The following is a 25557-nucleotide window of genomic DNA, read 5'->3' as shown; positions in this document are numbered from 1 at the left end:
GGGAGGGAGCCCTGAGAAACTGGAGCTGAAGCTGAGAAACTGCTCAAGAGCTTTGAGCATCCTGTGCCACCCCCTGCCATGGCAGGGACACCTCCCACTGTCCCCAGCCATGGGGCACTGCCAGGGATGCAGGGCAGCCCCAGCTGCTCTGGGCCCCTGTGCCCACCCTGTGAGTGGAGACCATCAGTGAAAACTCCTGCAAACCTCAGCCCTCATCCTGCCCAGGGTTCCAGGGCTGGGGTTCCTGTCCCTCTGGCACTGCTCTCAATAAAGATGAGGGCAGGGGTGCCGAGGGATCCAGCAGCCACTGCAAAAGCTGGAATTGATCAAACATTGATGAAACCCTCCCTAAATCCTCCTCATGCCAGCAGGGATCACTGCCTGGAAGAGCAGATTCAGCCAGGGCAGGGGGAACAGGGGGGACCCCCAGGCAGCAGCACAGCACAGCCCACAGCTCCCAGCAGGACCAGCAAGGGTTCACTGGGAGGCTTTGAGCTGGGCTGAAGGGATCCTGGTGGGGCTGATCTTTGGGGCATTGATTGGGAGGGATCAGTGTGACCCCTACCCAGAGATGGGCACTGCCAGGGTGATGCCAGGGCAGCTCCTGGAGCAGCAGGAATGTGCCAGGACCCAGGCAGGATGGGCCCTGAGCCTTGAGCCAGCTCCTGCAGCCCATGTTTGTGGTGCTGTGGGGACTGGGCTTTGCTGGAGCTCTTCTCTCCTGTCAGCAGGGTAAAGAACCTGGTTTATGGTGTTGTCACAAGGCCCTGGGGATGGGAAGGAAATTTCCACTGGCCTGTCCCTGTGGCCACACTGCTGACAGGGGTCAGGCAGGAGAATCCCAGTGAGGGCACCTCTAAATGAGCCTCCACTGACCCATTCACCCCCCAGGAGCTTCTTCCTACAGCCAAGAGCTCTGGGCATCAGCTTATAGACACAGCTGGGATTGGGGGGTGACAGCTGGGTCTGCCTGGCCTTGGGGGCCCCATGGACCCCAGGACCTGTGGGACAGGGAAATCCCTGACTCAATCCCATCAGCTCACAGGGCACCATGCCCCAGGGCCACTCCCAACAGGTCCATGGAACCCATCTGCCACTGTGGCCCCCAGCATGACCAGCCCAGGGCTCCTTTGGGAAGCAATTGAACTTGGGCAGAAGGAATCCGGGTTTCCTTTATTTTTGGGATGCTTATTATGAGAGATCAGTGTAACACATATCCAGATTTCAGCTGGTCCTTCCCTGCAGCAGCTTCCACGGGGCTGTGCAGGCACTGCCAGGAGCTGGGCTGTCCCAGAGCCCAGAGCCCAGAGCCCAAATCCCAGAGCTCAAATCCCAGATCCCAAATCCCAGACCCCAGACCCCAGATCCCAAATCCCAGACCCCAGACCCCAGATCCCAAATCCCAGACCCCAGACCCCAGATCCCCAAATCCCAAACCCCAGACCCCAGATCCCAAATCCCAAACCCCAGACCCCAAATCCCAGATCCCAAATCCCAGACCCCAAATCCCAGATCCCCAAATCCCAAACCCCAGACCCCAGATCCCCATATCCCAAACCCCAGACCCCAGATCCCCAGATCCCAGACCCCAAATCCCAAACCCCAGATCCCAGACCCCAAATCCCAGACCCCAAATCCCAAACCCCAGATCCTCAGACCCCAGACCCCAAACCCCAGACCCCAGATCCCAAATCCCAAACCCCAGACCCCAGATCCCAAATCCCAAACCCCAAACCCCAGATCCCAAATCCCAAACCCCAAACCCCAGATCGCCAGATCCCAGACCCCAAACCCCAGATCCCAGACCCCAAACCCCAGACCCCAGATCCCAAATCCCAACCCCCAGACCCCAGATCCCAACCCCAGAGCAGCATGGGTGAGCCCCAGGAGCCCCAGGACCCCTCCCTGGCCAGGAAAGGCAGCGAGGGGGCAGATCCAGGCCGCTGCTGGGTGCTCCTGGCACAGGAGCTGCCCAGGGCGGTGCCACCGTGCCCATGCTCTGTCTCCGGAGCACGGCAAGGTCACAGCCCACAGCAAGGATTAACCCCCGTCCTTGGCTTTTAAACATTTACCACCTTAGGGAGCGGGGATGTTTGCCTGAGCCTTGCAGAGGAAATGCTCCACGCTGAGGCAACAAAGGCTCCAATTCCTGCTGAGCACAGCCTGAGACAGCTGTGAACAAAAGCACAGCCCTGCGGGAAGGGGCTCCCTTTGGTGGGAGTCTCAGCCCCTGCCTGGTGCTCAGAGGTGCCCAGGACGCCAAGGGCAGAGCCCTGCTCTGAGCAGGAGATGGAACCCTCAGCACCAAGGTTTGCTCAGCGAGGCACACGGCAACTCTGCCCGTGGGAAAAGGCGTGGGGATGAGAACAGATAAATCTGTTCCTATCAGCAGACATTTATTTTTGTCCTTGTTTGGGCTTGCACCGATTTGTTAGATAAGTGACAATAGCAACTGTGTCAATTAGTACAGGAAGTGGTGGCACCAAACAAGCCAAGGCTTCCAGAAATGGTTTTTAGGAATCACAGGGAACGTTTCCCTCAGCCATCCACCCGGGCAGGACAGCCAGAACAGCCCAGTTTTCTCCACCCCCAGTGTTTCACTCCTCATTTCACTGTGCAGATCTGCCACCTTCCCTTTGCTTCCCCATGCAAACCAAAGCACCCGAATGAGACTCTCTAGAGAAAACCACATTTGAGGGTTGGATGATCCCTTCCAACCCAAACCATTCTGGGGTTCTAAACCCACAGCACCCAGACCGCAAAAAGCACTTAGGCAGACACTAAAGGGCATCACTGAGTGCTGTCAACACCCAGTCCCAGGATCCCAGGCCCGTTTGGGTTGGACACTGGAACCCACCTGTGCCAGGCCCCCCCACCCTCCCAGGGGAGAATCTCATCCTAAAATGGAATCTAAACCTCCTCTCTGTCAGCTTGAATTCATTCCCCTTTTTCCTGTCACTCCATGCTCTTGAAATGCTTCGAGTGCTCTCTGTGAATTGGTGCTGGCACATCTGAAATCCCAGAATTCCAGCTGAAATCTATAGAAGATTTATTCCAAAGTATTCTGGCCCTGCACAGCGTGGTGCTGCAAGGAAAGACCCCAGCAAATCCAGCACGGGGTCAGCTCTTTCAGAGAGCCATAAAGAATCAGAGCAGCTCCCCTGGCACTGCCTTATCTCCCCCGTTTATCTCGGACAGTCCCCGGGATTACACAAGGGGCTGAAAGAGAACTTGCAGAATGATTTGCAGCTCGTAGCTGTGGCACAGGTGAGGTGACCTCTGCCCCTTGCAGAGCCCTCTTGTGTAAGAGTTTTCCTCCCAGTCGCTGTCTCGGAGCAGATGGAAATTTCCAGGGACCCCGAGGCGGGCTGAGCCCTGCCTGCTGCAGAGCAGGGATGGATTCGCGTCAGTCCTGCAGCCCAGACTGGTGCTTGAGCTGGCAAAATCACCACCCGAGGAGGATGAAGCCATCCAGACCTTAATTCTGCTATTTCACATTCCTAATTCTGCTGCTTAGCATTAAAATCCACCAAGGTCCCCCAGAAGGGGTGGATGCTCCTGGTCCCCCCAGCCCTGCACATCTTCCCTGCAATGACCTGGCCCCTGGCTCCCTGGCTGTCCTGGTTATTTCCATCCTCAATAACCTCATTCTCCTGTGCCCAGCAGCCCAGGCACCTGAAAACCTGTGTAAACTCAAAATGGGGAGCTGGGCACTCTGCAGAGGGGCTGAAACACCATGCACTGAGCCAGCCACTGCTTTTCCTTCGGCTCCTAAAGCTGGGCAAGGCCTGGCAGTTCAATAATTTAACCTCCTGGAAGGCAACTTCATTTATCCATCTGTGGAGAGCGAGCAGGCAATGCTCAGGGATGGGTAACGTGGATGGACACAGCTGCAGGGCAGGGACACCACCCAAAGCAGGGATCCACAGCCGGGAGTGAGTGAGGGCAGCCAGGAGTGAGTGTGAGCAGCCAGGAGTGAGTGTGAGCAGCCTGGAGTGAGTGTGAGTGTGAATGTGAGCAGCCTGGAGTGAGTGAGGGCAGCCAGGAGTGAGTGAGGGCAGCCTGGAGTGAGTGTGAGCAGCCAGGAGTGAGTGTGAGCAGCCTGGAGTGAGTGTGAGTGTGAGTGAGGGCAGCCTGGAGTGAGTGTGAGCAGCCTGGAGTGAGTGTGAGTGTGAGTGTGAGCAGCCTGGAGTGAGTGAGGGCAGCCAGGAGTGAGTGAGGGCAGCCTGGAGTGAGTGTGAGCAGCCAGGAGTGAGTGTGAGTGTGAGTGAGGGCAGCCTGGAGTGAGTGTGAGTGTGAGTGTGAGCAGCCTGGAGTGAGTGAGGGCAGCCTGGAGTGAGTGAGGGCAGCCTGGAGTGAGTGTGAGTGTGAGTGAGGGCAGCCTGGAGTGAGTGTGAGTGTGAGTGTGAGCAGCCTGGAGTGAGTGAGGGCAGCCTGGAGTGAGTGAGGGCAGCCTGGAGTGAGTGTGAGTGTGAGTGAGGGCAGCCTGGAGTGAGTGTGAGTGTGAGTGTGAGCAGCCTGGAGTGAGTGAGGGCAGCCAGGAGTGAGTGAGGGCAGCCTGGAGTGAGTGAGGGCAGCCTGGAGTGAGTGTGAGCAGCCTGGAGTGAGTGAGGGCCGCCTGGAGTGAGTGTGAGTGTGAGTGTGAGTGAGGGCAGGCAGGAGCAGCTCCTGGCTCCTGCTGGAGCAGTCAGCAGCAGGGAGCACTGCCTGACTTTGCCAGGGACACAGGACCAACCTCCTCTTGAGCAAAGCTCCCCATCCCACTCCCCACTCTGGGAGCCCATCCTGAGCACGGCTCCTCTCCAGCCTCTCTGGACACAATCCTTCCCTGGCAGGGTGGGCAGGCCCTGGCACAGGTGCCCAGAGCAGCTGGGGCTGCCCTGGATCCCTGGCAGTGCCCCAGGCCAGGCTGGACAGGGCTGGGAGCACCTGGCACAGTGAAGGTGTCCCTGCCATGGCAGGGGTGGCACTGGGTGGGCTTTAAAGGCTCCTTCCAGTCTGAAGCATCCTGTGACTCCCAGAGATGAATTTTGTTGCCCCCTCAGTAGCAATCCCCAGGAAAAGGCCAGGCTGGAGCAGGAGGCAGAGATCCAGGGATGTGCAGGGGTCACACAGCCCGAGGCAGCAGCAGAAGGCAGAGAACTGGAACCTCTCCTGCCTGGAAAAGCCTCCTGGGCCAGCAGCCCCCCAGCAGCCCCCTGCACACCCAAACTGCCCCCAAGGGTTCCTGGATGCGTTTCAGGCAGCACAGCCCCGAGCAGGGGCTGCCCACCCCGTCCTGCCCCCAGCTGCAGGGAGCCAGGGGGCTCCTTCAGTGCTGCTGAGCCCTGGGGCACGAGGGGACCCCATGACCCAGCAGTGCCGGCAGCACCAGCAGAGGCACTGATTGCCCTCTCCCAGCTGGATGCTGAGGAGCTGGGAGGGGACAGCAGGGCAGGGCACCCGGTGCCTCCATCCCAGGGCAGCAGGGAGGCTGCAGGGCTGCAAACTACACAGGCACCCAAAATAGAACTGAGGAGCACCAGATCTGCCTCGCGCTAGCAGAGACATCACTGCTGAGCACAAAGGGATGAAATCATGACAAAAGAGACACAAAAGACTGAGGGAGCCCAGGAGATCCCTGCAGTGAGCTGTGCTCCAAGCCTCTGAGATGAAAAGTGCACCAGCTCAGGGGGTGTTCCCAGGGGAAGCAGCTCCAAAGAACAGATTTGGATGTTCCAGGGCAGGTACAGCTCCAGCTTGGCTCCCACTCAAAGATGCTGCAGGAGGCTCAGGGAACGTGGTCCCAAAGGGGGTCTGGCCACAGTTAAATTGATAGTAGAGATGGGCTTTCATACAGCTCTGAATTCCTCACTGAATTCCCAGGAAAGAGCAGGACAGGGTTGGTGTCTCTGGGCATCAGTGACTGCTCAGGAAGGGCCCTGCAGTGCAGAGGGGTCGTGGGGCTGGGCTGGGCTTTGGGTTCATTTTTAAGCCCTGAAGGAAAGGTCACAATGGGATGAAGGGACCTCAGAGCCCACCCAGTGCCACCCCTGCCATGGCAGGGACACCTCCCACTGTCCCAGGGGGCTCCAGCCCTGTCCAGCCCGGCCTGGGGCACTGCCAGGGGCAGCCACAGCTGCTCTAGGTCTGCCAGCAACTGCTTTAAAAATACTCCTGGTGAGGCATTGGGTGAGAGGAAAAATGTCACTAAACCAGATAGAAACCAGTCATTTCTAGCAAGGAAGACAGGAGACAAATTATAAATACTAAACATTTATTATTTTTCTCATAGGAAGGTTGCAAGATTCAATTTCAAACAACAGGACAAGGGTTTTCATTGCTGTTGGGATTTTGTTTTGCTTCTTTTAAGGGGAGAGAGACAAGGAGGAACTGGTGTAAAGATACTACCAGAAGCAGTGCAAATTGAGATTCATTTCTTTCTTCAGCATGCCAGTGCTGAAACCACAAGCTAAGCCCTTCCCAGTCAAATCAAGTCTCTTTTCCAGTTTCTTGTACATCACTGAACACAGTCAGGGCCCTCCTCCTCCTCCACCCTTCCCCTGCCAGCAGTGACAGCCCTGCAGGGCAGAGGAGCCTGGAGAAGCCAACACTTCATCCAAATGAGACCTGAACAGAGCAGAAATGCACAGAATTCCCTCCTGCTCAGCCACCCCCGGCTTCCTGTCACAAGCACGTGTTACACAGCCACAAGGACACACGAGAGGCAAATCAAAGAACCCAAGAACACCGGACTTTCGGTTTGGAACTGAGGAAGGCAAGCTTTGAACAGGAGTCACTGACACCTTGTGCAAGTCCCCGTTGCAGGCTGGGAACAGAGGCACGTCCTGCCCACAGAAACGTTCCTTGGATCCACCGAGAGGCCCCAGCAGGAGTGGCCCAGGCGCAGCCCGGGGCTGGCACGTGCAAATCCATCCTCTCCACGTCCTGGCCTGAGCCCTGAGCTCCCGGGGCTCCCTCCCTGCAGCCCTCAGAAGTCGATGTTTGCCAGACCTGTGTGAAGACAAGGAGGGATTTGGGGCAAGAAAGGAGGGTTTATTCTTACCCTCACTGCACCAAGGTCCCTTACACACAGCAGGAAAGATGCTTTCAGAGTTACTTCATTGTTTTAAACTGAAACATAAAGGATTTGGTGTGAGGAAAGCAGGAAACAGGTTGGGCTGTACTTTTTAACCCTTTTTTGATTGTGATGCAGCAATGAATTACATGAAGTCAATTTGCAGGAGCACTGGAATTACTCATGGCAGAAGGAAGAACACAATGTTCAGGAACCTCAGGGTCAGCCCATGAAATGAGGAAGACAAAGCAGAGGAGAGTACCATTCATGAGAGCAGTAAATTCCCACGGGATAAAAAAGCCCTGCTTTGGATTAAGGCACACCCATGCCACGTCCACTGGGCTCTGGGTTATCACCTTTGAGATCTTTGAGATCTCTGTCTTTTGTAAGTGCTGAGACACCTCAGCCTCAGCACCCCAAACTGTCCTTTCACTGATCACAGCACAGACCAATGCTGAGACCCCCAAAACTGGGGCTGCTGTGACCTTTGGGCCTTGGCTCCTCTGAAATGGGTTGTGTGTTACAGTCACCACTTTCAGCCTGGAGAGATCCAGTGCAGAACCTGGGGTTTGGGGCTCACAGCTCTGGAGGATTCAGGAGAGCACCAGCTCAAGCAGAAGCTCGGTCACAGCAGCAGCAGCAGCAGCAGGGTGTTGAAGAGCTCCTTTCTTACCAGTTTTTGTTTGAAGATCTCCTTTAGCAGCTCTGTCAGAGGCTGCGCTGCCCAGCCAGGCTGCAGAGAACCAAATCTATTCCCATTTGCTGAGGAACAGTCAATAAATAAAATCTGCTCGTGGATACTCGGTCAGGAGCAGGGAAAGGGCAGGGAGGATGAAGGGGAGGAAATGATACAGGTGGCAGGCAGAGTTTTTCTGGAAAGAATGAAGTCCCTGAAATTGCAGCCAGAAAGAGACAAACTGGGACTGCAACAGAGTTGTCTTTCTAATCTGGACAAATAGAGGCTGTGGCCATCCCTGCTTCAGCCAAGCAACAATTCCCCTCATTTCATCATTTCTTGAGCAGCAGCAGCAACACCCAAATGCTACAGAAAGCCTAAATCAAATCTCTCTCTTTGACAGAAATCCCAGTCCAGGAGAGACGGAATTTTAAGAGCAAAAGGAACAGGAAGAAGAGCTCATTTCAGAGGGAATGCTCTTCCCCAGGGAGAAAGCAGTGTGGAAAACTTCAGTGTCAGATGGCTGCAAATGGGGACAGTGCAGAGAAGCCTGGGATAAGTAATACAAATTTATTTTTGTGTTGTCAGGACACTGTGCCTTCATATACCGTGTGCCCATATGGCACTTCCCATGCATGGGATTTGTAAACCTTTCAATTAGCACTGATGGGATAAAGCAGGCAGTTATTTAAAGGAACCCATACGGCATCTTCTGGGGAGAAACTCCAGCTCCCCTGTGCTGGACAGGCTCCCCAGCTGGACCCCAGAAACCCTCCAAGGCTGTGGAGCAGCACTGCCCAGCTGGGAGGTGCTCCCAGGGCAGGGAGGAGCAGCAGAGCCCTGCAACAGGGGGGATTTGAGGTACACCTGGTGTAACATCCCAGCCCAGCCCTCCCTCAGGACATGCCCGTGGCAGGAGCACCCCAGGGGCTGCAGAACATTACCCAGGTTGCTGCTGTCCTTGGAAGCCCAGCAGATGCAGTAGTGCTGCATCAGCTGCTCAAACAGTTCCTTTTCATCCAGGAATTCAAGGGCTTCTATTCTGCAGGAATAAAACAAAGGTCAGGATTTGAGCTGGATTCTCAGCAGAAGTTTTACTGAATTGTTCACTCCATGGCAGTGAGAACTGTGGCCAGAAAGGCAGTTACCTCTCCAGGGAATAATTACAGGTATTGTCCATGATGCCACCACTGCCAATGTACGGAACAAGTGACCCACAGGGTGCCTCCAACTCCTCATCCCTGGCATTCCCTGTTCCAGGACTCATCTGGGTAACTCCTGACCAATGCCAGGGCTGCTGCTGAGGCTCTAAGGGGCAAAAGTCCCTCAAAGCACTCCCAGGTGTGAGGTGCTGCAGAGGAGCACTCTGGGAAAGACTCTTCTAAAGCAAGAGCACTTGCCTCACTGATTCTGGAGGACAGAGTTTACATAACCCTACTTCCTGGCATGTGGAACAAGTGCAAGGAGCTGAACAGATCCAGGGTAGCCAAAAATGCTGCAGAGAAAGCACGAGCTCTGTGTCTCCACCAGTGCCATATGGTCCCACCACACAGCCCTGTTCCTATTTAAACCACCTCTGATTTCCACTCTCACCTGTTCAGTTCCAGGCTCTGAGAAACCCCCACAGGTGAATATTTTGACCAAGGTAACTTGTTCAGCTAATTCCAGCCATGAATGACTCACAGCAATTCACATTTCACATTATATCCCTACGAAGTTACTCCTTAAAATTTCCCACTGTTTAGCATTTAATGCAGGAATATGAACGAAATCCAGGCAGAGTAGTGACTGTTAAACAGCCTTTGGTCCCTGCTCTGGGTTCTGCAGACCCAGCAGTCTCCCCCTCGTGATTTCAACGTGTTGTGATCTAAGCCCAGCCAAAATCTTCACAAGGAACATCCTGGGGACTGCAAAAACTCAACACAGCATTTCTGTGGCTTCTCCCATCTGCGAGTCTCCGTCAGGAGATGCCTTCTGTGCCACCCAAAGAAGCCATGACGACTCCCAGCCTGCTCCTGGCAGCGCTCACCTCTGGACCATCGGTCCAGGCATGATCTGGGGGCTCTGCAGAGCCTCAGGCTCAGGAGGGGTGTGTGGCTGTGTCCCCCTGGGCAGCGCTGGGGCAGCCTCCTCTGTTCCACAGGGGATCCCACATGCTTGGGAAGGACCTTGGAAATGGCATCTGAGCATGACTTTGGGGTCCCCCAGCGGTACCTTTTGACATCAGCCTGTGGCAGGAAGCTGTACACCTTCATCATATCCACAGCATGGGCATTGTCCCAGCCACTTCCCAGCAGCCGTTCCCTCTGGAAAACAAAGGGCAGCACAGCTCTCACAGCTCTCACAGGCCTCCAGGGGAAGCACAGAGGACAGCTTCTCCCTCTGAGAACCTCACTGGGCAGCTCATTGAGCTGGCCTTTGAAGAGCTGCCAGACCCCTCCCTGAGTGTGTGCTGTGATCTCTGCAGGGCCAGGCAGGGCTGGCTCTGCCCAGCAGCTTCTGTGCAGCCACTGACACTCAGCCAGCAAACAGAAGCTCTGGGGTGACCCAGCCGTGGCCTGCCAGGACCTGAAGGAGCCAACAGGAAACATGGAGAGAGACTGTTTGCAAGGGATGCAGGGACAGTACAGGGGATGGCTCCCACTGCCAGAGGGCAGGGCTGGATGGGATATTGGGAATTGGGAATTGTTTTGTGAGGATGGGCAGGCCTGGCACAGGGTGCCCAGAGCAGCTGGGGCTGCTCCATCCCTGGCAGTGTCCCAGACCAGGCTGGGCAGGGCTTGGAGCACCCTGGGACAGCGGGAGGTGTCCCTGCCATGGCAGGGGTGGCACTGGATGGGCTCCACAGTCCCTTCCAAACCAATCCATGCCCCAGTTGCAGGGTAATGTGGCCAGCAAAGGGCTCAGTGCCTGCCCCAGCCTGCCCTGGTCCCTGCTGAGCCCCCAGGGCACACTCAGAACTCCAGGCAGGTTAGCAGAGCTCAGAGCCAGCCCTGTGCCCCTCACCTGGGAGTCCAGGGAGCTGCAGAGCTCCACCCCAGCCAGGTTGCAGTGCCGGCGCTGCAGGTTCTCGATCATGATCTGCCCAAAGCGGTCCCTCATGTTCACCTGGGGACACAAGGACACAGCAGAACCTGCTTACATCACCAAATGCACAGGGTGCCAGTGAGAGCACAGCTCCCAGCAGCTCTCAGTGCCCAGGAGCAGCCCAGTGCCGGGGGACAGTGCCCCTGCCCCAGGGACACCGGGGCTGGCAGCACAGCTGCCTCTGCTTCACTCTGCAGCAGTCACTCACAGCTGGGAGATGCTGTCTCTAATTCCTGGAGCCACCTAGCTCCCCTGAGGCAGTGTTTTACTCCCAGAGGAGAACCAGAGTTCATGCTGATGTGATTTTTGCTCCGCTTTGCCAAAGAACACAGAGGTAATAATGCAATGTTATACAGCCAGAGCCAGCACTCAGCATCGTTTCTTTTTGCTCTGCTTTAGCTGAATCAATATTCTATGGTTTTTTCCACGTATGGATTAAGTCTCAATTATTTTGCTTCAACATACTTCAGAAATTGTCTTTCATAATAGCTGTATTTTCTCCACAATGAGCCAACCAAGCCACAAGTTAAAACACATTACTCCAGAAATTCAGCAGAAACTGCTGTTTCTACAAAAGGACATGGCCCACTCTCATTCCTCAACAACTCCCACCTACGAGAGCAATTTTAATGACAACAATGCAGGTCTAAAAATGCCCCTCTGGTTTTACCTGCTCATAATTGATAACCATGGCCACGGGGAAGGTGCTCGCTGCCCACTTGAGCAGGCTTGCAGACTGCTGGGGGGTCATGTAAACCAGCACACACTCGGCCACCAGCAGCGTTGGCAAACTGTAAAACAAAACCACAGCAGAACATGATTCCAGCACAGGAACAAGAAAAATCTGCTAAGGATTGTGAGCCAGCAAGTCACTCCATGTCTGCACAATTTCCTGAAAGAGCTCCATCTTTTATGAACCAGACACTGAAGACTGAATGAAATCTCTTCATCACGTTGACTCAAACTGGGCTCTCTGGCAGCTGTGAATTAATGAACCATGGGAGACTCCTGCGGTTGTGAACCAGAGATTTTAGGGATCAATCTCCCCAAAAGTCAGCCCTGAGCACAGAACACTGTGCATTCTGTAAGTCCTCTCTGACAGCAGGAACTGGGGTGTGTTAAAATTCCCTCTGCAGGACAACTGTGCCCTGTACACACAGCTCACATTCCTGTAGAGATCAGTGAAATCAGGCATTAATTACAAACAGAAAAAAAAAAAAGTTTTCTCTTTAAAAGAAGTTCTAGGAAGAATTTTAATTAGACAAATTTGTTCAGTATCTGTAAAACAATCTTCACATATTATTATCTAACAAAATGTAATCCATAGTTTGCACGTTGCCTCTTCCCCCTCCATCCACAAAAGAACAAAAATAGACATCTACACAAGTGATTTTCTTCACAATTATTGAGTTTGCTTTTAATTGCTGGAATGAAAGGGGAAAAAAAGTCACTAGAAGCAGGAGAAATTCCACAAGGAGCAGCAATGTAGGCAAGCAAGGCAACATTTCAGAGGATGGAAGTGTAAAGAATTAAATGGCAATTTGATGCATTCTGCTTCCCCATATGCTCTCTCCCACCCAGCCAGATCTCTGCTATTTATATTGCTTCCATTTGAAAGGTCTGTCCATCATCCACTCAAAAACTCAACTCCTGCCCCCCCAAAGCCTCTTGCTGAACAAGAGAACCCCAGAGGAGCTTTGGGATTCGGATCCCAAGGGCACCCCTGCAGCCCCACCAAAATGTTTAGGAAACAACAGGGGTTTGAGAGGAGGCCACAGGAAAGAATTAGAGAGATAGAACTCAGAAACCACAGAATGCTGGAAGGGTTTGGGTTGGGAGGGATCACAGAGCCCAGCCACTGCCACCCCTGCCACTGTCCCAGCTCCAAGCCCTGTCCAGCCTGGCCCTGCACTTCCCCAAGCCCCCACTGAAAAAAGCCCACAGAAAGCCAATGAAACCCCAGTGATCTTACTGTACATCCAAGCTGTGCTTCCTCAGCTTTTCCTCCAGATCTGAGGAGGAACGGAGGTCTGCCCCTACTATGGAATATCGGCTGGAGTCCAGGCTGTGGGAATCTGCAGGGAAATGGGGAGAGACCAACGTTACAATGAGGGATGTGGAGCTCTCCATCCAAAACACTGCACAGCAGCTGGGAGCCCAAGTTTGCTCTGTTACACCGAACTGTGAGCAGCAAACTCTTCTTTTCAAACCATGAACTCCCCTCCTGGCTGCGTTCTGCAGGGCTCCATCACCACCAGACCCTGCACGGAGCCTCCTCTGCCTCTGCAGCCACGCTGAAGCAGAGAGGTTAGCCCAGCTGTTACCATGGTTTCCAGCAATGCAGAGAGAAGAAAAATGGCAAGATTAAAGGCAGGGTTGTGTTTTGTTTGGGGAGTCTTCTTAGATGGCCCAATGTATGTACATAGGAACCACATAAAAGTACATCAATTTCTGGAAAGCTAAGCTAAGTGGCAATATTTCAAATATTAACAACAGATATAGCTATATAAATTAACTGCATATGTAGTTATGTAATAAATATGGGGAGCAGCTAGAGACTTGGGGCCAAAAAAGAGACATCATTTAGGCTTTTGGTATGATTTAGTGGTGGTATTTAAGGAAAGAGAAATTGCAGAAGGTATTCTGATTTTGTTGATATTCCCCAGGGATACAACAGGATCCTGTGGGTGCTCCCCACCATGAAGGAGGGACAAATGCAGAGTCCAAGAGCCCCTGCCCTCCTGGCACAGCTGGGAGGAAGCAGCAGAGCCTCTTGCCATCAGTGACTCTGGCACCCAGCAGCAATGAGTGCACCCAGAGGAGCCCAGTGCCCACAGGAGGCACTTCCCAAGTGCTCCATCAAACCCAGCCAGAGCCAAAGTCCTGCACAATACTGGGATGGCTCTGGAGGGGACTCCAGCCCTCCCTGGGCAGCCCCTTCCAGTGCCTGGCCACCCTTCCCATGGAGAAATTCCCCCTGATGTCCAACCTGAGCCTCCCCTGGCACAGCTTGAGTGAGCAGAGGAGTGGCTGAAGGGGCAGGATGAAAGGGGTTTCCATTCCAGGAGAGGGGAACAAAACTACTGGGGACAAGTGTGGGCTTCCCCAGCTATTCCAACACACAGGGACCAAATATCCCAGAGGATGCACCTCTGCTTTTCAAGTGACAACTCCCTGGAAGTGGCACTAGCAAGGAAAATAGCTGCCATTCCAGCAACACTTGGGAGCAGATCCAGGAATCAGAAACAGTTCAGAAAGAGAGTTACAAGGGAAGAAAAGAGAAAAAAAACTTTTGCAGCATGTTGAATGATTCAACATTTTGAGTCAAGGCTTTTTCCATGTGCATGTTCTGTAATAGCTTTACTACTTCCCACACCCTTCTATTTAAGTGATTACATCAAGGCCATGATAATGGCATCAAAAAAAGCCACCCAAAAACCCCACCACACACAGGGAAGTGTTTAAATAGGGACTGGTTTCTGTCCATGGATACGGCACCGCGAGCGTCAGCCACCACAATTAGTAGGGAATTAATGCCAGCTCCCTGTCCAGCTTCGGAGGCTGGGTCACACAAATACCTCAATGAAGAACAGAAATAAAAGCCAGAAATAAACCACAAAACTTTTTAAGTGATCTGGGAGAGAAGGAGCACAAACACTCCAAGGTGGAAGTAAACGTGCCTTGCTCACAGCTCACGGATTTGAGCATTTTTATCATAAAACCTGAATGGGTTTGGGCTGGAAGGGACCATAGGGACCATCCAGTGCCACCTCTGCCATGGCAGGGACACCTTCCACCATCCCAGGCTGCTCCAGCCTGGCCTTGGGCACTGCCAGGGATCCAGGGGCAGCCATGGCTGCTCTGGGCACCTGTGCCAGGGCCTGCCCACCCTGCCAGGGAAGCATTTCTTCTCAGTATCTCACCTAAATTTCCCCCTTTTCAGCCTGAACATCCTTAACTAGGCAAACTTCAACTGCTCCATCACCTCCCCCTCAGGGAGCAAACACACACTGGCTGCAGGGCAGTGGCAGCTGGGACAGCTGGAACTGCCACTGTCCCCAGCCTGGAGGCCACAAATCCATCCACAAACATCCCAAAAGCTCCTGGGACCCAGTCTGGCACCAACTCCTACCTCCCTGCAGAGCTGGGGGTTCCTGGGGCTGTGCTGTGCAGGGCAGGGCTGCACTGGGATGTCCCTGAGGGTCCCTTCCCACTCTGTCAGCCTGAAGCGAGCAATGTGCTGCCCAAGGCTGAGCAGCCTTGCTGCAAATGGATTTGACAATTCCTGCCCATCCACAGGGCAGCTGGGAAAGGAAAACCCAGTTGGCAGCATGGTCACGTGCTCCCCATTGATTTCTTCTGAGGAACAAGAGTTTGTTTTACCTGAATTGATTCTCTGTGTGTGCTCCAACCCCTCTGCCCACTCCTACTGCAGTGCTGTGACTCAGGCCAGCTGCCCTAATGCTGGCACAGCCAGTGACATTTGGTAGCTGAAACCACTGTAAATCCCATACTCCAGGCACTAATTCCTACCAGGCACCACCACCAAAACCTGCTGGTTTTTAGTGAGGTTGGTTGGGTGCTCTCCTCCAGAGCTGCCCTGGGGATCTGTGTGATGCTCACCCTCAGCCATGGACAAAGATTCTCTCTCTGTACTTGGCAGGATGAAGGTTTGAGAAACACCAAACTCAGATTTAATTGCAGAAATACAAGGGAGGGGATGGGGAAGGGGGCAAAGATGAGCCCCCCACCCCAGCTACCCCAGCCAGGGCACAGGTGCAGCTCTCCAGGGATGATCACAGGGAATGCTCTGTCCTGGGCACACACTGTGTGGTTATTGTCCATGGCTCTGGCACACAGAACAACACAGGGGCTTCCGATTTCACAGGCATAGAGTAACACAAGCTTGTAGTAACTGAGCAGTAGCAAAAGCTGATTATAGTTGCCTTTTGACCTGACCACGTTGAATCTTTCCTTCCCAGCTGTGTCAGACCTGCTGCCCCAGGCCCTGCCTGCTGCCCTGACCCAGCTGTGGGGCAGCACTGCAGCCTCCAGGCACACCAAGCTCTACCTCTGCCACAACAACTCAGCTTCCTTCTCTTACTCCCTTCTCACATTAGTGCAACAATTTCCTGGAGCTTTTCCAAGAGCCAGCATGCAGGATACTATTGACTCCCAGTGATTCCATTAGGATTTTCATGCTAAGGTATCTGTGCAGCCTTCCAGAGCAGCAGCCCCTGCAGCCTGCTCTGCCCAGCTCGAGCTTCATCCAGCAGCCCAGGAGGCACTGCCACACTCTCAGCTTGTCCTGGGAGCCCAGGGTCAGCCCTGCAAGTCCCCTGACACCTACACTGGCCACAAGAAAGCCTGGGGATGGAGGGAAGCTGAAAGAACCAAGTGCCCAAGCTGGCCCAGACAGGGCAGGAGGTGTGAGAGGCACACAAAGGAACAGTCATGGCACGACAGCATCAAGGTGAGCAGAGAGAGGGCCTGAGTGGTGCCAATCCATAGCAGCACAACTCAAACCAGGCCTCCAAACAGCCTAAACAAAGCATTCATTCCTGGTGTACAGAGCGTGACTGAGGTGGGGGGCAGGCACAGGGAGGGACAGGATTCCAAAATCCTGAGTAACCTTTCCCCAGCTGGCAATGCTGCTGCCTGTGCCAGTGGCAATCCCAGAACACTGCAGGTCCAACACCAGCACAGCAGGTCAGACCAGAGGTCTCCCTAGGGTGATCCCAGCCTTCCAGAGGCCAACAGCAGCTCCCAAGGGAAAAGTCAAAGAGAGGAAACATCTACTAACACTGGCACCTAAGTTGTTTTCCAGCTTTTTCTCAAAAGTACTTAGAACTGCTTTGTATTTCTGGACCATTACTGAGCTCATGCTTTCATCCATCTATTTATTCTAATACCCAGATCCTGCAGGAAGGCAGCAATAATCATTTACATGTGAGGCACAAACTGTTTTCCCCCCCATGTGCATCACTTTCTATTAATCCACATTGAAATCATCATCAAGTCACTAATTTCACAAGATACTTCTACAGTTCTTTACCACTCTTCAGAGTTTGGATTTGCCAACAAGCTGCCACTTACTAATCACTATTTTCCCAATTTTTTCTTAGTGTTGAACAACAACATACCCTCAAGCACAGATCTCCCTCTCCTCCATAACAAAAATGAACAACATATGCTCGCCCTCCATCCCAGCTCCTCATCCATATGAGAACCATTCCCTCCCCACAACCACTGTGCCACTTCTTTGGCACACTTTGGCACAGGACACAGTCAAAACACGTTCCTGAAATGCAGGCACTGTGCTGATGTCCTTTTCCAACAGCTGTGTTGATTCAGAGAACTCCAACAGATCTGGGAAGCACAACTCACCTTTCAGAGGCCATGGGGGCTCTTTCCCAACGCAGCCTGTGATTCCTGTGCTCCACTAAGGCTGTCTGCTGGAGCTCCCATGACGTGCTCACTACAGACATCAGTCCTGCTGGCTTGGGGCTCCCTGGATCACCCTGGAGCCACCTGAGGCACAGCCACAACCTCCCAGCTGAGAGCTTTCAATGAGAGGGCCCAGACCAAGCAGCAGCTCAGTAAACTCCTTGTCAAGTCCCTCTAGACCTGTGGGAACTCTCTGCTCATCTGCTTGATTTATCCACTTATTCCAGCACCCCTTCTGCTGGCACTTCCCCAAAAGCAGCTCCCTCAATTGATCCTACACCAGAGTTCTCAGGGCTCTCACAGATCTCCTGTGGCTGGGGGCAGCTCAAACTGGAGTTCCACAGCCCTCCCACCACTGCCCATGTCCTGGACACTGCTACACCCCAAAGATCCCAGTGCAGCAGAGCCTGCAGCAGCCTGGAGCAGGCTGAGACTGCAGCTGTGACACCCAGCCCTGAGCAGGACCCAGGGGAGCAGCTCCAGAGAAACCAGTCCCACCAGTACAGCCCAGTGCAGCGGGAACTGGGTTTGCACAGTGCAGGCTGACAGCCCTGCAGGGGTTCTGCTGCTCCAGATGTACCTGCAGCTCCTTGGGAACACAAACCCAGAGCCCTGGGACTGGAACTGGCCATGAAGAGAGTTCTCCTGCTCCAGATGTACCTGCAGCTCCTTGGGAACACAAACCCAGAGCCCTGGGACTGTGGGACTGGCCATGAACAGCCCCAGGTTCCAGCAGTGCAGGCTCCTGTGCAGGGGTTCTGCTGCTCCAGATGTACCTGCAGCTCCTGAGGAACACAAACCCAGCCCCTTGGGACTGTGGGACTGGCCATGAAGAGAGTTCTGCTGCTCCAGATGTACCTGCAGCTCCTTGGGAACACAAACCCAGCCCCCTGGGACTGGAACTGGCCATGAAGAGAGTTCTCCTGCTCCAGATGTACCTGCAGCTCCTTGGGAACACAAACCCAGCCCCCTGGGACTGGAACTGGCCATGAAGAGCCCCAGGTTCCAGCAGTACAGGCTGACAGCTCCTGTGCAGGATTCCTGCTGCTCCAGATATACCTGCAGCTCCTTGGGAACACAAACCCAGCCCCTGGCACAGCCCCAGGGCTGCCTTGGCACAGTGCAGGTGCAGCAGATCCCCCTGGGGCCAGATGTGCCCCAGCTGCAAGCCAGGGGTCCCCAGGAGCCCTGTTCTGACCTGGGGCCCTGGGCCTTCATCTCTGGGGGCCTGAGGGGCCAAGGAGAGCTCTGCCCTTGGAAGGACAGCTGCAGGGAAGGCAAGGGAAGGGCAGTGACAGCAATGAAATGTGCAGAATGTGCCCAGGAAGGGCACAGTGGTCACAGCAGGGTCTGCAGGGTCACCCTGCTCACACAGAGCAGGTGAGGGGCATGCAGGGAATCGCTGCCCCTCCTGAACTGTCCCAGGCAGCTGCTACAGCTCAGCACCTGCACTGAGAACATGAACTCCGTGGAACCCAGGCAATTTTCCACAGGTAAAAAGGTTTTCAAGTGCAGTCCTGACACAAACACACAATTACAGAATGACTTGGGCTGGGAGGGAGCTCAGAGCCCACCCAGTGCCACCCGTGCCATGGCAGGGACACCTCCCACTGTCCTGGGGGCTCCAAGCCCTGTCCAGCCTGGCCTGGGACTCTCCAGGGATGGGAGCACACAACCTCCTGTTCCCCAATGAGGGTACAAACCAAGAGACTACAGCCACACCACAGCACCTGAAATTCTTATCCTTTTAACACTAAAATGTAACAAACTCACGAGCCTGGACTGTGCAGGCTGTGTTTCTGCTGTGAAAACTCTGCTAAATGTAAAGATTTGTGCTCTTAATGAGACAGAAAGCAGATAAACACTCCACAGATATTTTAATCCAGTATCCATGCCTCTATGTAACACTTTTTCCTTTCCTGTGACAGAAAAGGAGCTACATATGAGAGAAAAAGAAAAAAACCCAACAACTTTCTGCCAGAATAAAACCACTTAAAGAGAAGACATTTCTAACATGACACAGAACAAATGGGCAGGAGTCTGTAAGAGAAGAAAAAAGCCTCTTTTCCCTCCCAATTCTCTGTCCAAACAGCATTTCAAACATTAAAAGCCTGCCCACATAGCAGAACAAAATGATCAGAAAAGTTTTAAAAGTGCTGCAGTACATCACTGACTGAGTTTGAAGATGACTCACCTATTAGAAGAGAGTCCCCTGAATGGGATTCCATAATTGGTTTTGACAGGGGAGGTTTTGATCTGTGGGAAGAAGGAAGAAGCATCTCAGAGCAGTTAAGCCTGTTGAACAGTGTGCTTACAGCTTTTTTCTTAACATATATATATATATGTGTGTGTGTGTGTGTCTGTGTGTGTGTGTGAAAAGCAGCTGAGGGAATATCTCTGCCCTCTGCTGGAAAGGAAAACCTTTGCAAGCCTGGTGAAGTTGGAGCTGGCTTTTATACACAATTTCTTTAATTCTGAGAGAACCTTTCAAGAGAAATCCAGGCACTCTGTCCCATGTCCTCACTAACCCTTGATGGATTCATTCCAACAGGACATTCCCAGCTGTCCTGCTTCCAGCTGAACAGGCCCATCTGGGAATCCAGTGCTGTCCTCAACAGTAGGAGAAGGTTCCATCACCTCTAATTGCCAGGACACTGTCCCTGCCCCACAGCAAGCTCTGCTTGGCTCCCCAAAGCTTTCACCCATCCCCTTCTGCAGCCTGGGACAGTGGCTGCAGAGCCTGCCTGCACAATGAGCCTTTATTGTCCATGCAGTCCTGCAATGGTTTGGGAAAAAAACCATCCAGAGCCCATCCAGTGCCACCCCTGCCATGGCAGGGACACCTCCCACTGTCCCAGGGTGCCGCAAGCCCTGTCCAGCCTGGCCTGGGCACTGCCAGGGATGCAGGGGCAGCCCCAGCTGCTCTGGGCACCTGTGCCAGGGCCTGCCCACCCTGCCAGCCCAGAACATGAAGAGTTTCTCAGGAGAGATGAAATAATGGCCCTGACTGGCAGCCACTCTCCACAGCTGAACACAGACTTACTTGATATTGTGTATTTTTCTTGCAACGATCATTGGGAAATCCACTTCAAAATATTTCCTAGGGAGAAGATTTTCATCCTGGGAATGGCAGGAAGACACTAGAATTAGGAACACTCAAGTTTCACATGCACAGGACAAGACACAAGCAAAATCCTGAACAGTTCTGGTTTGGCTTACACTGCCATTTGTAACAGTGCTGTAACAGTGTCCCACAGCTTAAAACCCAACAAAAACCAGCTGAGAGACATTAGAATGCCCTCTGAGAGCTAAAGAAATGATTTAACACTTATGTAACCACAGAAGCATGGATGAGATGGGAAGGGACCCTGGCAGGGTCACCCAGAGCAGGTGACAGGAACGTGTCCAGGTGGGGCTGGGACGTCACCTGAGAGGAGAAGGACTCTAGGCCCAGACACAGGTACTGGAACACACCCTCCAGGCTGTGTCCTGGGGCTGTGGGACAGCACAGCACACTGCCACAGCACCTACCAGGATTGTCAGCACAGCCTTCCAAGGGAGGAACAGCAAGGTTCTGCACAGGCTCACCCAGACAGGGACCACACTGCAGCTCTCCCCCAGGCACAGCCAGAGCATGAGCACACCAGCCTGCCTGGGCTACAAAAGGGAGCAAAGCTCTTCATTCCATGCTGGCAGGGTTTCCCAGCCTGCTGGAGAAGCTGTGCCAAGTCTGTCCCCTGCAGCAGCCCCTTTGTGATGGATGTTGCTGCCTGTGCTGGCTGTCACCCCGTGGCTTTCTGAGGTGAAAGCAGCACTCAACACTCCAGCAACTGCTTCCCAGCTTCTGCTCATTCACTGCACCACACCTGCTCTCTGCAAGGACAAAGAACTGGAATTACAGGCCCCACTTCAGCCCTTAAAAGCACTGTTACCATAACAGTATATGGGCAGAGCTTTTAGAGAAATGCAGGTAAGAGAAAAGCTTCACATCTCAGGAAAAAAAAAAAATCAGAATTGTCTCCTTTCCACTGATGGAATACAATAAATTGTGACCAAGCAAAATGTTCCTCAGGCTTTCCTCCAGAACCCAAATTTACCCATGTAAATGCTAGTGAGAAGACAATTCACTCAGAGGTGTTTTCACCCAGAATGATACCATCAAACAACACCTGAGTAACTGAATTTCCATGAATTACACACACACAAACACTGCTATGTATGGAACAGGCTGCCCAGAGCAGCTGGGGCTGTCCCTGGATCCCTGGCAGTGGCCCAGGCCAGGCTGGAGAGGGCTGGGAGCAGCCTGGGATAGAGGAAAGTGTCCCTGCCATGGCAGGGGTGGCACTGGGTGATTTTCCAGATCCCTTCCAACCCAACCCACTCTGTGAGTCCATGATTTACATAATTAAACTCACAACTGGAATCTCAGGGGACGTGGGGTGAGTGTGGCAGGAGGTCAGGGAGTGCTCCTGCCCCTGCCCTCATCCCTGGAGAGCTGCAGGGCCCAGTCCTGATCCCCACGAAACACAAGGAGCTGCTGGAGAAGGTCCAGCAGAGGCCACAGAGATGACTTGGGGTCTGGAGCATCTCTGTGATGAGGAGAGACTGTGGGAGCTGGGCCTGGTCAGTCTGGAGAAGGGAAGGCTGAGAGGGGATCCCATCAATCCATACAAATCCCTCCCAGGGGTGTCAGAGGATGGTGCCAGACTCTGTTCAGTGACAGGATGAGGAGCAGTGGCCAGAAGCTAAAACGCAACAAGTTCCACCCTGACATGAGGAAGAACCTCTTTCCATGATAGAGGAAAGAGCAGAGCCCTGACATGGCAGAGCCCAGGGAGGGTGTGGAGACATCCCAAACCCACCTGGACACATTCCTGTGTCACCTGCTCCAGGTGACCCTGCCTGGCCAGGGCTGCACTGGATGATCCCCAGAGGTCCCTTCCCACCCCAGCTATTGTGGGGTTCTGTGTGGGAGCTGCTGCTGTGCTGCCCTGTGGCACAGAGCCAGGCTGCAGGGCCCAGGGCAGCCCCTCAGGGGTCCCCCAAAGCTCAGCTATTGTGGGGTTCTGTGTGGGAGCTGCTGCTGTGCTGCCCTGTGGCACAGAGCCAGGCTGCAGGGCCCAGGGCAGCCCCTCAGGGGTCCCCCAAAGCTCAGCTATTGTGGGGTTCTGTGTGGGAGCTGCTGCTGTGCTGCCCTGTGGCACAGAGCCAGGCTGCAGGGCCCAGGGCAGCCCCTCAGGGGTCCCCCAAAGCTCAGCTATTGTGGGGTTCTGTGTGGGAGCTGCTGCTGTGCTGCCCTGTGGCACAGAGCCAGGCTGCAGAGCCCAGGGCAGCCCCTCAGGGGTGCCCCTGTCCCAGCCAGGCCTGCCTCTGCAGCCCTCGTTACCTTCAGCCTCCAGAACAGGGTGTCCATGCCAGCCCCAAGGTTGACAATCTGAGAGTTGCATTGTGTCTTCTGCAGGAAAGCCTTGATCAGGTAACTGACCCCGTGCACTCGAGCATAATAACCTGCAGCACACACAGAGCTGGGAGTCACCCCTGGCACACAACCCTCCATGCTGAGCACTCATGAAGGTCCCCAGGCAGTCTGCAGGAACAGTAATGCCCTCTTCTTAACTACCTAAGGGCTTCTCTTTTTCTTTTTTAATTACAAACAAAACCTCATGCACTGATAAAACTCAGCTCCTTGGGCAAACAGAAGTTTTAGTCAAGTTTCACCTCAAGAAGAGCAGAATAATTCTACACTTGCAGAGACCCAACTGCCCTGGGTCCAACCAGCATTTCTGACTGCTTTGAGGAGATCTCTACACTGGGACACACAGAGACAGCCCATTCAGGACTCAGAAAGCAAAGGAAGAGAGTTTTGACTCGCGGGTATTTAAAAGATCAGACACAGCATGGATGGAAGTACTGCTGTGAAGAAACCTTGTCTCACTTTCTCACATATTCCCACCCCCCAACTCCCAGGGTGCAGAGGTGTGGTCAGGACAGGTGAGGTGTCCCCATCCCCGTTCCAACTTGCCTCTGTTGATCTCAGGTGCCTTCCTCTCTTTGGCTTGTCTCACAAAATGCTGGATGTAAGGGTCCTTCCAGTAGCCAACGCTCACAGCAAACCTGCGCAGCAGCAGGGAAAAGAGAGAATTATGAAATAAGGCCCCCAAAATTTACCCTAAAAGATACACAGGCTGGAAAGGTCCCTCTGCCCTGGGTGTGCACATGCAGGCACAGTTTAAAAATCTGTTCCATGTGTGCAACTACTTGAATTAAGTATATAAAGTTTAGTTAGAAATTTTAGTTGTTACCACATTCAGCAAGCATCTTTTTAATGGCCTCTTCACTACTGGATGAAATTTTGTGAGCAAAGACCCGAATCTCAAATATTCCCTCCTGGGGGACCCAGAAGATGAATTGTCTTTCTCCAGCTCCTCAGGCATACAAATGAGGCTTTACTTCTACCTGCTGTACATGACAAGGTGTTTGCACTGATTCCAGAGCTGCTACATCAGTTTACAGTAAAACAGTTCTGTTTAACAGAACTTATGGCTTTTACAACTGATTCCCCAAGGAAAACTCTCCCTCCAACAAACGATCTGCTGCTCTAAAGCCCACAAGGCCAGCCCGACCAAGAGAGAGAGAGGCTCAATTCACACACGGGGGCAGTGACAGCCATCCCCTGCCAGTGCCCATCCCGGCGGGATCAGGAAGGAGATGGAGAAGCGCCAGGCCGGTTCTCGGCTCAGCTATCAGGCACTATCGGCCACGGCAGCGCTGCAGGCGGCTCAGGACGGGCTCGGCGGGGCTGGGGGCACCAGGGCAGCTCGGGGCGCACCGCGGGTCCCGGAGCCGCCCGCTGCTCACCGGGGCTTCACCCGCGGGACCAGCTCCGAGCGCGACCCGGCCGTGCCCTGCGGCCGCTGGAGCCCGGGGCGCACGTACAGAGCCCCGGCACCGGAACGGGCCGGGACCGCTCCTGCTCTGCTCTCCCGGGAGCCGCCCGAGCCTCGCCCGCCCTCTGCCCAGCCCCGCCGCCCGCGGGGAACACCGGCCCAGCTCAGCCCGGCCGCTGGTCCGGCTCCGGTACCGTTTGCAGACGGACGCGTCCTCGCAGGTGCCCCGCACCGCCTCATCCGCCTCGTCGGGGCCGGTGGCGGCCGCCATGGAGCGCGCGGGGCCCGGCCGCTGCCACCGCCCCTGCGGCCCGCCCCCCGCCGCCGCTCATTGGGCAGCCCCTGCCGGAACTCGGCGGCCATTGGTCCGTGCGCTCATGGAAAAGCACAGCACCCAATGAGAGCGCGCGGGATGCAGCGCCTCGACCAGGAAGCGGTGGCAGTACCGCAAGGCGGACTGGGAGTTGTAGTCCGGGAGCGGCTTGGCGGAGCAGCGGGGATGCGGGGGTGCGGCCGTCCGGCACCGGGCGGCCCCGCCGGGGGCTCTGTCCCACTGCCCCTCGTGAAGTAGCAGCACCCGGCACCAGCGAGCGAGCGAGCGAGCGGCGCAGGACGAGCCGCGGCGCTGAGCAGCGTCGCCATCCGGGCCAGGGGCGGGACATCCGGGCTGGGGGCGCCGATCACGCGCGGTGCGGGCGGAGGGCAGGGCCGGAAGCGGCGGGGGCCGGGCCGGGCCGGGCCGGGCGGGCGGTGCTGGGGCGGCGGCGGGGCCGGGGGCGGCCGGCGCAGAGCGGCGGTGCCCGGGCAGCCCGGGGCAGCGGCCGCCGCCATGAAGAAGCAGTTCAACCGCATGAAGCAGCTGGCCAACCAGACCGTGGGCAGGTGGGCGGCGGCGCCGGGGCCGGGCCGGGCGCGGGGGCTGCGCTCCGCAGCCGCGGGGCCGTTCGGGGCCGTTCGGGGGCGAAGCCTCGGGGGCAGCGCGGGGAGCGGCAGGCGGTGGGGGGAAGGCTCGGCCCGCGCCCGCCTGGGGTCGCAGGCACGCCGGGATCCCGGGGCTCCTCGGGGGTCCCGAGCCCCTCCCTGGCCCCGCGGGGCCATTTGCATCGGGCGCTGCCTGTCTGCGCCCTGGCGGCTTTCGCTTCCTTTCTGCCGAGGTGTTTGCCCCATTTCTGCTTTCTCTCCCATCTGAGAACACGCCGAGAGTGCCTCTCCAGGAGTTCACTCTCCTCCCCAGGACTTGCTTTTAACAAAACCAACAGGAGCCCTGTGGGTACGATTGCCACCAGTTTCCAGCTGCCCGAGTCTGACTCGGAAGGTTTTTAACTCAACTGGGCAGTAACAAATCTGTGCCCAGACAGGGAAGTGCCCTGCAGCAGCGGCTGTCCCCGAGCTCAGCATGCAAA

At 54.9% G+C, this 25557-nt stretch overlaps 2 protein-coding genes across 9 annotated transcripts in view; one reads left to right on the top strand and one right to left on the bottom strand.

The window, feature by feature from the left end:
• Positions 1 to 6239: 6239 nt before the first annotated feature.
• LCMT1 (leucine carboxyl methyltransferase 1) lies at positions 6240 to 24458 on the bottom strand. Its single transcript, XM_066561058.1, has 11 exons — positions 24349 to 24458; positions 23290 to 23381; positions 22654 to 22775; positions 20311 to 20387; positions 19462 to 19523; positions 12793 to 12895; positions 11491 to 11611; positions 10740 to 10841; positions 9948 to 10039; positions 8678 to 8775; positions 6240 to 6993 (listed from the first exon to the last, which is right to left on the bottom strand). The coding sequence occupies exons 1-11, from the start codon at positions 24423 to 24425 to the stop codon at positions 6971 to 6973; spliced, it is 969 nt and encodes a 322-aa protein (XP_066417155.1). The 5' UTR covers positions 24426 to 24458; the 3' UTR covers positions 6240 to 6970.
• Positions 24459 to 24933: 475 nt separating this feature from the next.
• The window catches only part of ARHGAP17 (Rho GTPase activating protein 17), a 42272-nt gene continuing 41648 nt past the window's right edge, over positions 24934 to 25557 (top strand). For all 8 annotated transcript variants that reach the window (XM_066560709.1, XM_066560702.1, XM_066560708.1 and 5 more), the window contains exon 1: positions 24934 to 25036. In XM_066560709.1, coding sequence (XP_066416806.1) covers positions 24984 to 25036 — 53 coding nt within the window. In that variant the 5' untranslated portion in view covers positions 24934 to 24983. The remainder of the gene's footprint in view (positions 25037 to 25557) is intronic.

This window comes from Molothrus aeneus, chromosome 16 (genome assembly GCF_037042795.1).
Source record: "Molothrus aeneus isolate 106 chromosome 16, BPBGC_Maene_1.0, whole genome shotgun sequence".
NCBI classification, from domain to species: Eukaryota; Metazoa; Chordata; class Aves; order Passeriformes; family Icteridae; genus Molothrus; species Molothrus aeneus.
Note: the sequence above shows the minus strand (reverse complement) of the source record. Positions and strands in the feature narration are given on the sequence as shown.